The sequence below is a fragment of the Bicyclus anynana genome, chromosome 26, assembly GCF_947172395.1.
Source record: "Bicyclus anynana chromosome 26, ilBicAnyn1.1, whole genome shotgun sequence".
NCBI classification, from domain to species: domain Eukaryota; kingdom Metazoa; phylum Arthropoda; class Insecta; order Lepidoptera; family Nymphalidae; genus Bicyclus; species Bicyclus anynana.
The window spans coordinates 3,096,718-3,109,800 of record NC_069108.1 but is presented as its reverse complement, the minus strand read 5'-3'; the positions used below and the strand labels follow the sequence as shown (position 1 = coordinate 3,109,800).

Genomic DNA, 13,083 nt, shown 5'->3' with positions numbered 1-13,083 from the left:
TTGTTAAGTAGACGAAGCACCTCGTCCACTCAACAACAGATGGCGCTGATTATAACGGAAACCACAGACAAATAACTAATAATACAAAAATTGCTGTCATAATAAAAAAAAACACATCTGTACCTTGTCTAGGCAACAAAAGATGGCGTTGATTAAATCGGAAACCACAGACAAACAACCAGAAATCCATCTAGATTGTAGTCTTTTTAGCAGGAGTATGAGGATATAATCTGTGAATTTATGACACATTTAAAAAATAAATAAAATTTTTATTCTAGATCCAGGGTTCCCAACTTAGGGGTTTTCCCCCCAGATTTAGGGGGTAAATAAGTGAAATGGGATTTTTTTAGGGGTCTGAAATTTTTAGGGGTATCTTCAGGGATTTTTTTGACTCTTTAATATTTTTAAATTGATGATAATTCTAATATTTCTTTCTTGGCCTAGCGACTTATAACGACTTAAAATACGTTATTCTACAACCACTCTGAGGCAATTGGAGGCAATTTTCATCGAATAAAAAAATTGGTAAATTTATTCATTGTCAACGTGTATGATTTCGAAAAAATCTGAATCTTCAGATAAAGATGTAGTATTTTGTCTGTATTAAATATAGACTTTTGAAACATATGACAGCATATTATTTCTAAATTATTATAAATTTATATTTTTTAGGGGGACAACTCAACAATTAAGGCGATTTTAGGGGTTTTTGACACCAACTTTAGGGATAAATATTTTGGAGAGTTGGTAACACTGTCTAGATCTGTGGTATAAAAATGCAACTTTTTTTCAATAAATTTTCAAAAAAATTAGAAAATTTTTAACAAATTGTACAGTAAACAAAATGATGAACAAATAGAAGTTGTGCAGTGCAATAATACAGAATTGACCTATTTAGTTTATACTAGTTCGATCTTAATAATTAAAAATAATTTCTTAAAAAAACAAATTTGTTTACATTAAAATGTCGGATAACAACAACAAGGGGCCCATAATAAACCCGGCGCTGTGTCGCTGCTGCCATTCAATAAAGAAATGTAGGCTTCTTACAGCTGAATATGAGTTTAACGGAGGAAAGGAGGTGTATTCTGACATGTTTATGGACATTTTTGGCCTTGTTGTAAGTAAAACGAACCCTTTTTGTGTAAGACATATTCCTATATGTATTTTCCTGATCCAGTAGTTTGCATATACACCATTAAATTTAATCAAAACCCAGCTGAACATTTGTTTATACTTCTATTTTGGCATTCTAAAAGTTTTTTTTAGCCTATGGGTTCTTCTCTATTTGTATTTCATCTTCTTCCCAGAGGATGTTGCTATTTCAAGATCTATACCAGACATTTTCCTTTTTTCCAAACAAACTAAGCAAATAGTACTTGTTGAGCTTACTGTGCCGTGGGAGACTAACATTCCGAAGGACCACAGTATAAAAGTGAATTAATATTATGAATTAACTAAAAATAGTCTGTACGCCGTACCTTCTACGGCGTGCGAGAGGATTACCAGCCAAATCTCTCTATAACTTACTTAAAGACCTTGGCCCCTAGAAGTGCAGATGGTTCTATATTAGAATGAGTATCCAAGGCTGCTTTAATGGGATGTTACCAAATTTGTCTAGGCAGGGAGAACAACACGAGCAGAGAAAGGGAGTGTTGATCAATCGTCAAGGAATTCCTTAACCCTACACCCACTATTCACAAGTCCTGAACTTTGCCCAGAGGTTTTCTGGACAGGCACCCACATTCATGGATTGATAAGATATTTGTCTCTCCCTTACTCCATTTAAGTAGGGTCAGCAAAATATATCAATCTTCTCCATTCATCTCTATTACTCCTTATCCACTTCCTTTAAACACATGTCCTCCACACACTCCTACCATCTCTTCTTGTGTCCTTCCACTTGCAAATTCAACATTTTTCTAGTAATAAGACCAATCTTGAAAACAATTCAACATCAAAAAAATTCAAACACAACAGTTGTAAGTTTTTGTTTTAACTTTACAAATTTTAATAGATGAGGACAGAATTCCATAATATTAGTTAAGAAGTTTCTTGTAGTAGTGAAGGAGTTAGAAATTTGTAGTAATGAAGTAGTTACTCGTAGGAACTTAAACACACAAACTTTCTCCTTTATTTTTTATTGTGATGTATATTTCAGTTGCCGTACCTGGACGGTGACAGCATGGACTGCTGCATATGCGCGACGTGCGTCAAGCGACTGCGCGAGGCGGCCGACTTCAGGAAGCAGGTGCTGCAGTCGGAGCAACTGTTCTTAGATGCACGACTCAAAGGTATGTGGAAACTTTTACTACTATGACTAACATCAGTAAAAGTTTTACAGCAATATGCCTCAATAGGGTGGAGGGGGGAGGGAAGGAGAGGCGATGGAGGGTGTGTACCTTACCCTTCGGAAGGTTTTTAGCAGAATTTTTTTCTGTCTGAAGTCTGAAACTTGCTCCAGACTTAGCTTAATATAGCTGTGAAAGTACATGAAAGTAAATGAAGTATTTTTAGGTTCATATAATTTGTATTTTTTTTTTTTAATTTCTCATGAATTATGTGATACTGAGCTTTCTTCCCTCTTAAGTAAATTCATCGAAATATAGATGAAAAAAGCACTACCCTAAGGAGTCATTAAGAACCTGCTTTGGAGAAGGAACTATATTGTACAAATAGTGCATACCCTCGTTAAACACCCTGTGCACGCCACTGGTCTCAGAGATGTTAACCCATCTATAGTCTGGCAAGTTATGCGGGCGACGGGGGGAAAAACTGCGCGGGTGTGAAATCGTGCGGGGACGTGAGGTGCATCAGTCGTGGGTTTATCATTCATCGCTACACGCCCCCCGGCCCCACGCGAACGCGGAGTGTTATAAACGAAATTGCCAAGCTTTATCCTGGTCACTATCATTAACATCTGAATGGCCATTATTATCACTCCAATCCCACCAGCCCACACTGCAGCAGGTTGGTGGTTCTATGCTCTATATCCTCTCTCTTATAAGGAGGGAGGCCTGGCACTGTAGGCCTTAAAATAGTCTGACGATGATGACATTATAACTTTCAGAGGACGACAAGAATGCTGGCATGCTGGAAATAAAAATCGAGCCAACAGCCGATGTGGCACAGAGCAATATGGACACCACGGACCACCATGATGATGGTAAGTTGTTTTAGTTAGCAGATAATACATCAATTGAGGTGATCACTTCTGATCAGCTGGCCTATTCACTATTCTGGTCTTCATTATCAACCTATTAAAATAAACGTCAACAGTGATCTCTTCCAGTTCCAGACTACCTAACATGAAGGAGTATATAAACCAGTGAGATGGGTAGCCTGCGTAAAATTTAGTTTTTTAAAAAATCCCTCGGGAACCATGGATTAAAGTACCCCATGTATTAATTAATCCACAGTAAAATCTGTTTTCATTCCAAATTTCAGTTGAATCGGTTCAGTATTTGCAGCGTTAAAGAGTAACAAACATCCATACAAACCTTCGCGTTTATAATATTAGTAGGATAATATATACATACATATCTCTGTTTATATAAAAATGAGTCCCATATATCCCTTGGTCACGCCATCGCGCGTGAACGGCTGGACCGATTTTATTACATTTTTTTATGTTTGTTGTTGTCAGGAGAAGGTTCTTATGACAGAATAAATTTAAAAAATTTAAGGGGTAGGGTACTTCAAATTTTACATCGAGTTTCACGCAGATAAAGTCGTGGGCGTCCGCTAGTATACATTAATTTTTAATATTAATTAAAATGATGATTAAGTTTCAGACTCAGACATGGATATAGCTGTGGAAGAGAAACCCAAACCAGTCAGAAACAATGCGGCGAGGACACTGAAACGAACCAGGAACGGTCAGAAGCTGGACATGAACCGGCAGCTCTCCACCGCCAGCAAGATACGGAGGCTGCATCGGAAAATGGAGAAGTTATTGAAGAAAGGTGTGTTTTTTTAGCTAAGTGTCTGTTATTTTAAACTACCACTAGATGGCGTTTTTTTTAAAGAACTTTGAAACTAACCCTTTTTGTTCACTTCTAGAACTTGTTGCGATGGAGTTATACCTTACACTCACAGGTGGCGCTTTATTTTTTAAAACTTTGCACACACTTGACTTGAAGAGTTGGTGTTACTAGAAAATTTAATTGTGCTCTAAGTGCTGCCATCTACAGGCACGGTGAAACATCATTTGTTATTTTAAACTACCACTAGATGGGGTTTTTTTAGAGAACTTTGAAACCAACCCTTTTTGTTCACTTCTAGAACCTGTTGCGATGCAGTTATACCTGACACTAACAGGTGGCGCTTTTTTTTAATGACTAATTTACAGTGCTGTGTTAGACCAAAAAATCATTTAAAAAAATGTGTATGCTTTTTACCTGACGGCGTCAGAAGGAGGGTAATGTTTTTGCATACTCGTTTTTAAAATATTTTACTTTTTATTAATCTTAAAAAGAAATAATCGACAATTAGCGGCAAAACTTATGAATATTTGGATCTGCCGGTATTGGTCGAAATATGTAAATCCAAGTATGTCCAATATGTAAGTCCAAGTAAAAAAAGGAATCTATTAAAGCGATGTTTTTATTATCTTGTACACATGTTTTTATGCAAATAAACATGCAGTGCATGTAAGATGGTTTTTTTTAAATTTTAAATTTGTATTTTTTTAATCCTCGCAACAATAGGGATTGTGTTTTCTCTTGTACCTAGATCGCGTTGGAACTGAATACGCGCCACCAGTGGCGTGCACTTCATACATGCATTAAAGTTCTGCATACTCTAGGAGATGTTTTTCTTAATACTTATTAAATACACATTTACCCACTTTGGTTAATTTTTTATACTAGTGCATACCCTGATCGACTACCTTATGCACGCCACTGTGTGCCACCCACAGCTCCTAACACAGTTTCTACGACTAATTGAAAGATAACATGGCTAATATTATAATTTATTTTCAGAACCACCAGCCAAGAAACCTCAACCGAAGAAACAGAATGAGGTCATGGACCAAAACCGCATGGCACTAATCAACACCGTCCTAATAGTCACATACTCATACGCTTGTCCGTTCTTCAACCGTATAAGTTTCTACTACTGCTTCTATTGCAAAGACCAGTTCACCAACCCGTCAGAACTGAGAGAACACAGCCTAACACACGACTCCAAACTATTTGAGAATTCCATCCAACACAACAAAATACCAATAGTCGATATAACGAGAATAGATTGTAGGTTGTGCGAAGAAAAAATTGACGATATAGAAACATTCAAAAAGCACATAACGTCCAAACACCAGAAAGTTGTGTACCCCGTTACGAATGAGTTTTTAAAGTTCAAGTTGACGTTGAATAATTTAACGTGTACAGAATGCAGTTCAGTGTTTCAGTTCTTTGATTCGTTGAAGAAACATATGATTGAACACTTTGGGACACACACATGTGATGAATGCGGTGCACGGTTCATCGAACTGGCATTACTACGGTCACACATAAGGAAGAAACACCATAAGGTCGATGCAAATTACCCGTGTGAGATATGTGGGAAGAATTTGAAATCTAAATACAGCATGGGACTGCATGTGGCCACCGTCCATGAGAAGAAACCAACGATTAACTGTTACAAGTGTGATGCATCGTTCCTATCATATGCGTTGAGGAATAGACATTTGATCGAAGTCCACGGTGACAAGAGGACGTTCCCATGCAAGTTGTGTGATAAAGTTTACAATCGAAGGAAGACCCTCATGGAGCACCACCGACGGAGTCACCTCAAAGTCTTCAACCACCAGTGCGAGCTGTGTGCACAGACGTTCTATCTGCCTTCAAGTTTGCAGGAGCACATGGCCATACATAAAGGAGAGAGGAACTTCAAATGTGAACAGTGCGATAAGACATATCCAGGATTGAAATCATTGAATTGTCATATGAGATCTCACAAGCGATAGTATAATGTAGTAGGTTATGGATTTTTTTTTCATGTTGTTAATGACCTCCATGGTGTAGTTGGTACTGTAGTGGCTTACAATAGAGAAGTCCTGGATTCAATCGGTTTGGAATAAGATTTTATATTTTCTTATTTGACCAGGTCTTTTTTGACGGCCTCCGTGGCGCAGTGGTATGAGCAGTGGATTTACAAAACGGAGGTCCTGGGTTCGATCCCCGGCTGGGTCGATTGAGATTTTTTTTAATTGGTCCAGGTCTGGCTGGTGGGAGGCTTCGGCCGTGGCTAGTTAACACCCTACCGACAAAGACGTACCTCCAAACGATTTAGCGTTCCGGTACGATGTCGTGTAGAAACCGACAAGGGGTATGGATTTTCATCCTCCTCCAAACAAGTTATCCCCCATTCCATCTTAGACAGCATCATCACTTACAGGTGAGATAGTAGTCAAGGGCTAACTTGTAAAGGATAAAAAGAAAAAAAAAAGTTCCGATCTAATAGTGGGCTTTGGCCGTCGCTAGTTACCACCCCCACTGAAAACGATATACCGCTAAGTGATTTGGCGTTCCGGTACGATGCTGCGTAGAAACTGTCTGCTTCCATATTAGACTGTATAGTTACTTATCATGAAGCAAAGAGTGAACTTGTCAGTCCTTCCAGAGATTAACCCAGACAAACTGACAGGTTTATTATGGTATAAATAACAATAATCACTTGATAAAACTTAATACGTTCGCTGCGGTACTGATTTCTCTGTACTTTTCCGTACTAAAACAATCTGCGTTGCGATACGAGGTTCATCGACCTCGTACCTCTTGAAGACGTGATAGTTACCTACGAGGTCAATTGACCTCGTCCCGCAGTGAACGTCTTAAAAGTTGAAGTAATTTTAAATCACAGACAGACGCTTCCATTTGATGTATATGTATTGATTTTATAGAGGTAAAGTTTTTGAGGGGCAATTTTTGATTAACCGATTTTGAAAGTTCTTTTAAAATAGAGTAAGAGAAGAAAGAAAATAGGTATCATAATTCTTTTTTCCTTGAAAACGAACTTTACCAGAGAGATAGAAAAAGCTATTTTCTACCCAGCGACGCTGCGGGCAACAGCTGGTGAGGATAAAGCATTGTGTACTTCCGATGTTGAAATTTGTTAAAAGATGAAATATTGTCTTGTTCTTAGAAATAAGCTGTAAATGTTATTCTAATGTGAAAATGTTATTTATTATTTTTAAATAAAATCATAACTTTAATTTGTAATTATACTTATCCCGCTATCAAGAACTAAAGTTAATTAACGTTGACGATAATATGTGTGTGTGTGGGTATTCTCCCGAGAAACGGGTAGGTAGTAGGTACGTGCCTCGAGGCGTGGCTTCCTTACCCGGGCACGACAGCCGACGCTGGGGATCTTTCATCTTGCTTCCCGTTAAGCTATTCCAACCCCTTTCGGTGTTTAACCATAGAGGAGTTAAAAGTAAATAGTAAGGCCTCGGCCTAGGGTAGACTGCTGCAAATTATATTTAGTCTACTCAATAACAGATGGCGCTGATATTAACCACTGATGCTAACAAAGCCATAAACCTAAAAAAATTATAAGGATTTTAAAATCCTTATAAAACGTATCTAAGCTAAAACCTCTGTGGACCACACTACTTGTGTGATCACAAAGATTAGAACCCAAAGCTGCAAATCCAATTATTAAAAATGAATTTTAAGCGCCACAGACTATGTATATAAATTGTATTAAAAAATTGCCCTTATGGCACAGACAGTAGATACAAATACTGACAAAAATTAGAACCCAAAGCTGTAAAGCCAATTATTAAGAAATAATTTTTAGCGCCACAGACTATGTATATAAATTATAAATATAAATAATATTAAAAAAAATACGGGAACGGAAAAAAATCGTGTTTATTTTAATTGCAAAACATAATGTTTTTAATTTCAATTTAAGCATTAGAATTTATTATAGATAGTGTAATGAGTTTTATGTAGGAAAGAACATTGGATTTGGAATATTAATATGAACTTCTGATACGACTAAGTGAAGATATTCTAAAAAAGAAAATTCGCAAAAGTAAGAATGGCAAATAATAATACAAAGAAAAGTAAGGGGCCCATAATTGACCCGGCGCTTTGTCGATGCTGCCACTCAATTAAGAAATGTCGCCTGCTCACCTTCGAGTACGAATTTATGGAGAATAAGGAGGTCTACTCTGACATGTTTATGGATGTCTTTGGTCTTCTTGTAAGTAAATAAACCTTTACTGATTACTCTCCTTTATGTGGTGTTACATCATTTACTGGCGGACGCCTTCGACTTCGCCTGTGTGGAATTCAGTTTTTCACAAATCCCGCGGGAACTATGAATTTTTTCGGGATAAGCATAATCAGGAGAGTCTCAGATATTAATTATCATAGCCCCAATGCTTCAATGTTACTGATTAAGAAGAAAAACAGATTCTAGATTTGATACCTGGCTGGGATTTTATTAATTGATCCATGTCTGGCTGGTGGGAGGCTTCGGCCGTGACTAGCTACCCCTACCGGCGAAGGCATACTGTCAAGCGATTTAGCATTCCAGTCCGATGTTGTGTAGAAACCAAAAGGGGTGTGGCTATTCATCTTCCTAACAAGTTAGCCTGTTTCCATCTTAGATAGTATAATCATTTACCATCAGGTGAGATGGTAGTCAAGGGCTACATTGTAAAGAATTAAAAAAAAAAAACAAATAAAACGTAAGTGCATATTCAGCCTATAATGTTTGAAGACACACCAAATAAGCCTCAATAAAGCTCAACATTAAGAGTGGTTGGACTCATCATCATCAGGGGTGGTAGTTTGATCCCCGCCCAATTGGTCTATTATTGTACCCACTCCTATAAAATAAATAAATAATTTCTCAACTAGTTTGAGGTAAATGGGAATGTTGGTCATATTTTAAAAGTATGGCCTACATTCTTTAAAAAAAAAAAATTAAAAGTTGTTTATAAATTTAACTCTTCCAGCTATCACACCTGGATGGAGAGAGCTCAGAGTGCTGCATCTGTGCGACGTGCGTGGGCCGGCTGCGGGAGGCGGCGGAGTTCCGGCGACAGGTGCTGCAGTCTGAGCAGATGTTCCTGGAGACACGCCTTCGGGGTATATACTTACAAATACATGCACCTAGTCTAATTGTAAATTGTCTTCTTGTTGATTTCACTTCTAGTTAAATCTAGTCAACCACCTAGTAAAGATACATCTTCGGCCTATATTTTGATGTAAATGTAATAAATATATTATATTTCCAGAGAACGATAAGAACGTAAAGCTGGAAGTGAAACTGGAAGAGGCAGCTGACTCGGACTCCCGGGAGCATCTGGACGACGTAGCTGATCATATTGATGGTACGTTTATTGATTTTTTTAGAGTTCAACATTTTTTGAAATCTTATGATTGGTTTGTTTGTTTGTTGGTAACAGAAGAAAATAATACAATAAAGATTGGGCAGTGGGCATTTTATTTAAAAAAAATATTTGTCATATCTTTTAAATATGAATTCATTCCCCTTTGTGTGTGAATGTTTGTTACTTCTTCACAACACAATTATTCAAATGATTTAACTGAAATATGGAACAGTGATAGAATATACCTTGAATCAATACATGGGGTACTTTTTATCCTAAAAATCCACTGTTCCCACAGAATTTTATGCAAAACGAGTTGCAGGCATCCCCTTTTTATCTATACTAATATTATAAAGAGGAAATACTTGATTGTTTGTTTTTTAATAGGTTGTAAAATTAATTACAATAATTAATTTTACAACCTATTAAATGCAAAAAACAAACAATCAAGTATTTCCTCTAGTTAGTTACTAAACCTAGCTAGTAAAGCAAGTTTCTAATAAAAGTTCATTGAATTGTTATAATAATTACAGATTCGGAAATGCACATGCAGATGAACTCCACCGAGAAGACATACAAAAGAACTAGAAATGGCCACAAATCAAAGGACAAGGGGCACATCCGTACCGGCAAGATACAAAGGCTGCACAGGAACCTTGACAAATTGTTAAAAACAGGTGTGTTACAGAAATCACTGTGTTATGCGGATCTAACACAGGATTTTAACAAATGAACTATGTAACTAAAAATGGCTATGTGGTCAGTTTGTACATTGTAGAAGTTGGTATAAGAGGATTACCAGCAAAATCTCTCTACAACTTACTACAAGAGAAGCTCGTTAAATATGTTGTAGTGCGTTTTGGCCTACAGGATAATCGATGTTGAGATGAGAGCAACCTTGAGTATGCTCACTTAAGTAGGCATTAATATATTTTTCACTACTCTTGCTCAAAAACACTGTCATATTACCACTCCACAGCGGGGCTAAACAAGCATATTAGCCTCTAGGGGCTAAAGTAATTTTGTTTTTTTAATTCTTGTCTGTTACGAGTACTAGCTAAGTACTAGCCTACTATAAAACGGAGGAGGTTTTATTCGAAAATTGAATCACTATAGGTAAGGCTCTGATTGTTTTGAAAAATAAATAAAAAACTTTAAATTGGAAATAAATGCAGCGTTCTTGTCTGTGGAATGCGTTCATTTTTTTATTTAATTTTTATTGAAGACATGGGACATCCTTTAGGTGTAATACCTTTGCCTTTTTCTCATGTGAAAAAAATAAAATTAAAAAGCGAGAATTTAAAAAACAAATAATACATACTTGATTTATTTCAGAAAATAATTGTAAATTTGTGACTGTAACTTTCATATATTTCAACATTAATTGTTATTAGTGTCTTCTTACTGAGAATAGTGATCCTAATTTGGAGATGGATGAAATTTTCAATCTGTTACCATCAAAGTCCAGACGCATTTACTTAAATACTTACCTACGAAAAATTTTATAAGTGAAGAAAACAACAACAAATGGATTCACTTACGAAAGGAGTTTTTAAAAACTATTATCTCCCACGTTTACCTCATATACTCGTTATTCAGTAGTCGGAAATTATGTTACCGGGTAAAAGCATCTCCCATAATATCCAAAATTGTAGACTTTGTACATTTAATTTTCAATTAAATAAATCATTGAATATTGAACTAAACTATTTTATTTTCTCGCAATCGTAGTGAAAAGTAGAGTGTAACACGTTGGGCTAAACCCATTATATACTCGGTTTCTATTTAGGCGGCCCTCGACTTACGTCTCAGGCCCTAAAAATACCTCGTATATAATGGGTCTTTTGGCCCTCAAGGGGCTACCCTTGTATAACAATCTACTATATTTCATCATTCATATTTCATCTCAAGTTAAATATTCAGTTATTTATTATGAATAACTTAATTTATGATTACATTTTGCATTGCATTAACTTACTTTAAAAACTATTGATGTCAAAATATTCTTAGTTTTGTACAATTTGGTTTTCAGAGCTACCGTCAGAGAAAGCGCAAACCAAAAAGCAATCCGAAGCCATGGACCAGAACCGTATGGCACTCAGCAATACCATCACTATAGTGAACTATTCATATGTCTGTCCGTTCCACAACCGGATCAGTTTTTACTATTGCTACTATTGTCGGGATCAATTCACAAACCCCATAGAGCTAAGAGAGCATACTTGGACCCACGAACCTACAGAACTATTCGAAAACTCCATAGAGAATAAGAAGATACCCAAAATAGATATAACAAGAATTGATTGCAGATTGTGTCAAGAGAAAATAGATAATTTGGATGAATTCAAAAACCACATAACAACGAAACACCAGAAATTTCTGCATCCGATTGCAAATGAGTTTTTAAAATTCAAGTTGACGTTGAATAATTTGACATGTACAGAATGTGATTCAGTCTTTCCATACTTTGATTCGTTGAAGAAACATATGATCGATCACTTTGGGACGTTCACTTGTGATGTGTGTGGTTCGTGCTTTCTTGAGCAAGCGTCCCTCCGTACCCACATAAAGACACACAGCAAAATCGATGCGAACTACCCGTGTGAGATATGTGGGAAGAATTTGAAATCTAAATACAGCATGGGACTGCATGTGGCCACTGTCCATGAGAAGAAACCAACGATTAACTGTTACAAATGTGAGGCTGTCTTCCTATCATATGCATTACGGAATAGGCATTTGATCGAAGTCCACGGTGACAAGAGAACGTTCCCATGTAAGTTATGTGATAAAGTGTACAATCGAAGGAAGACATTGATAGAACACCATCGACGGAATCATTTGAAGATCTTCAATCATCAGTGTGATTTGTGTGACCAACGGTTTTATTTGCCATCTCGGTTGAAGGAACACATGGCAACACATACCGGTGAGAGGAACTTCAGGTGTGAGTTCTGTGACAAGAGTTACCCGAGGTTGCAGTCGTTGCAGGAGCACGTGAGGTCTCACAGCAACGGAAGGAGGTACAAGTGCGAGGTCTGCAGTACGGGGTTCACTCAGACCGCTGGGTTGAGGAATCACATGAAAGCCCACCATAATGTGTTCGACATGGATGGCAGTTTTACCAATTGATTATACTTTTCTTATATATAAATTACTTTTGCCTGGCAGCACCACAGATTATAGAATTTTTGCATTGTTCATGGGTTCAACCAAAATGGCGTCTTACATTTTTAAATATTTTACAAAAACGTAAAAATAAAGTTGAAATATTTTTTTTGATTATTATAACAATTTACGTAATTGTTGTTGGTGTTAAATTTTGAAATACAAATTATGAAAAAAGTTTGTATATGCGGATGTCAAAGACGCTTGATTGTTTTTTTATGAGTTTCACCGGCTTCACCGCGCTGCTAGTAAAGACTCATTCTGTACATTCTTTAGTCTGTAGACAAAATACATGTTTACGTCCAGTGTGTTGTAATGAGTAGTTTATTGATATTATAAGCAATTTATTGTATAAACATTCAGGAATGTAAAAAAATGTTGATATAAAATCAATCTTGTTCTTGAATTCTCTGTGCGCAGCTAAAAATAATTAACATATAATTACTTTTCTGGAATCTCCTATTTATTTTGTATTATGATATTTATGGGAATCATCATTTATAGTGAAAAAGAAAGAAACCAATAGTACCCTAGATTGTATCTCCTGGCAAGAGTGA

General features: G+C 36.6%; 2 protein-coding genes across 3 annotated transcripts; both read left to right on the top strand.

The window, feature by feature from the left end:
• The first annotated feature begins 762 nt into the window (after positions 1-762).
• Positions 763-7,219, top strand: LOC112047093 (zinc finger protein 555). 2 transcript variants are annotated; one of them, XM_052889628.1, is made up of 5 exons: positions 763-1,120; positions 2,162-2,294; positions 3,071-3,166; positions 3,795-3,965; positions 4,986-7,219. In XM_052889628.1, exons 1-5 carry the CDS (start codon positions 965-967, stop codon positions 5,969-5,971), a joined length of 1,542 nt encoding a protein of 513 aa, XP_052745588.1. In that variant the 5' UTR covers positions 763-964; the 3' UTR covers positions 5,972-7,219. The 2 variants fall into 2 exon arrangements, with proteins under 2 accessions (XP_052745588.1, XP_052745587.1); XM_052889627.1 differs by having other exon boundaries at positions 3,789-3,965.
• A 677-nt stretch (positions 7,220-7,896) lies between these two features.
• LOC112047090 (zinc finger protein 62) lies at positions 7,897-12,564 on the top strand. Its single transcript, XM_024084008.2, has 5 exons — positions 7,897-8,220; positions 8,981-9,113; positions 9,263-9,358; positions 9,892-10,035; positions 11,391-12,564. The coding sequence occupies exons 1-5, from the start codon at positions 8,056-8,058 to the stop codon at positions 12,488-12,490; spliced, it is 1,638 nt and encodes a 545-aa protein (XP_023939776.2). The 5' UTR covers positions 7,897-8,055; the 3' UTR covers positions 12,491-12,564.
• The last annotated feature ends 519 nt before the right edge of the window (positions 12,565-13,083 follow it).

What these genes read in the sequence shown, in the direction of transcription:
- LOC112047090 (XM_024084008.2), top strand. Translation starts at nt 8,056, where the DNA reads ATGGCAAATAATAATACAAAGAAAAGTAAGGGGCCCATAATTGACCCG. An exon ending in TGGATGTCTTTGGTCTTCTT is followed by an intron (nt 8,221 to 8,980) that starts GTAAGTAAATAA and finishes TAACTCTTCCAG; the next exon opens with CTATCACACCTGGATGGAGA. An exon ending in TGACAAATTGTTAAAAACAG is followed by an intron (nt 10,036 to 11,390) that starts GTGTGTTACAGA and finishes TTTGGTTTTCAG; the next exon opens with AGCTACCGTCAGAGAAAGCG.
- LOC112047093 (XM_052889627.1), top strand. Translation starts at nt 965, where the DNA reads ATGTCGGATAACAACAACAAGGGGCCCATAATAAACCCGGCGCTGTGT. An exon ending in CTTAGATGCACGACTCAAAG is followed by an intron (nt 2,295 to 3,070) that starts GTATGTGGAAAC and finishes TATAACTTTCAG; the next exon opens with AGGACGACAAGAATGCTGGC. An exon ending in CACGGACCACCATGATGATG is followed by an intron (nt 3,167 to 3,788) that starts GTAAGTTGTTTT and finishes ATGATGATTAAG; the next exon opens with TTTCAGACTCAGACATGGAT.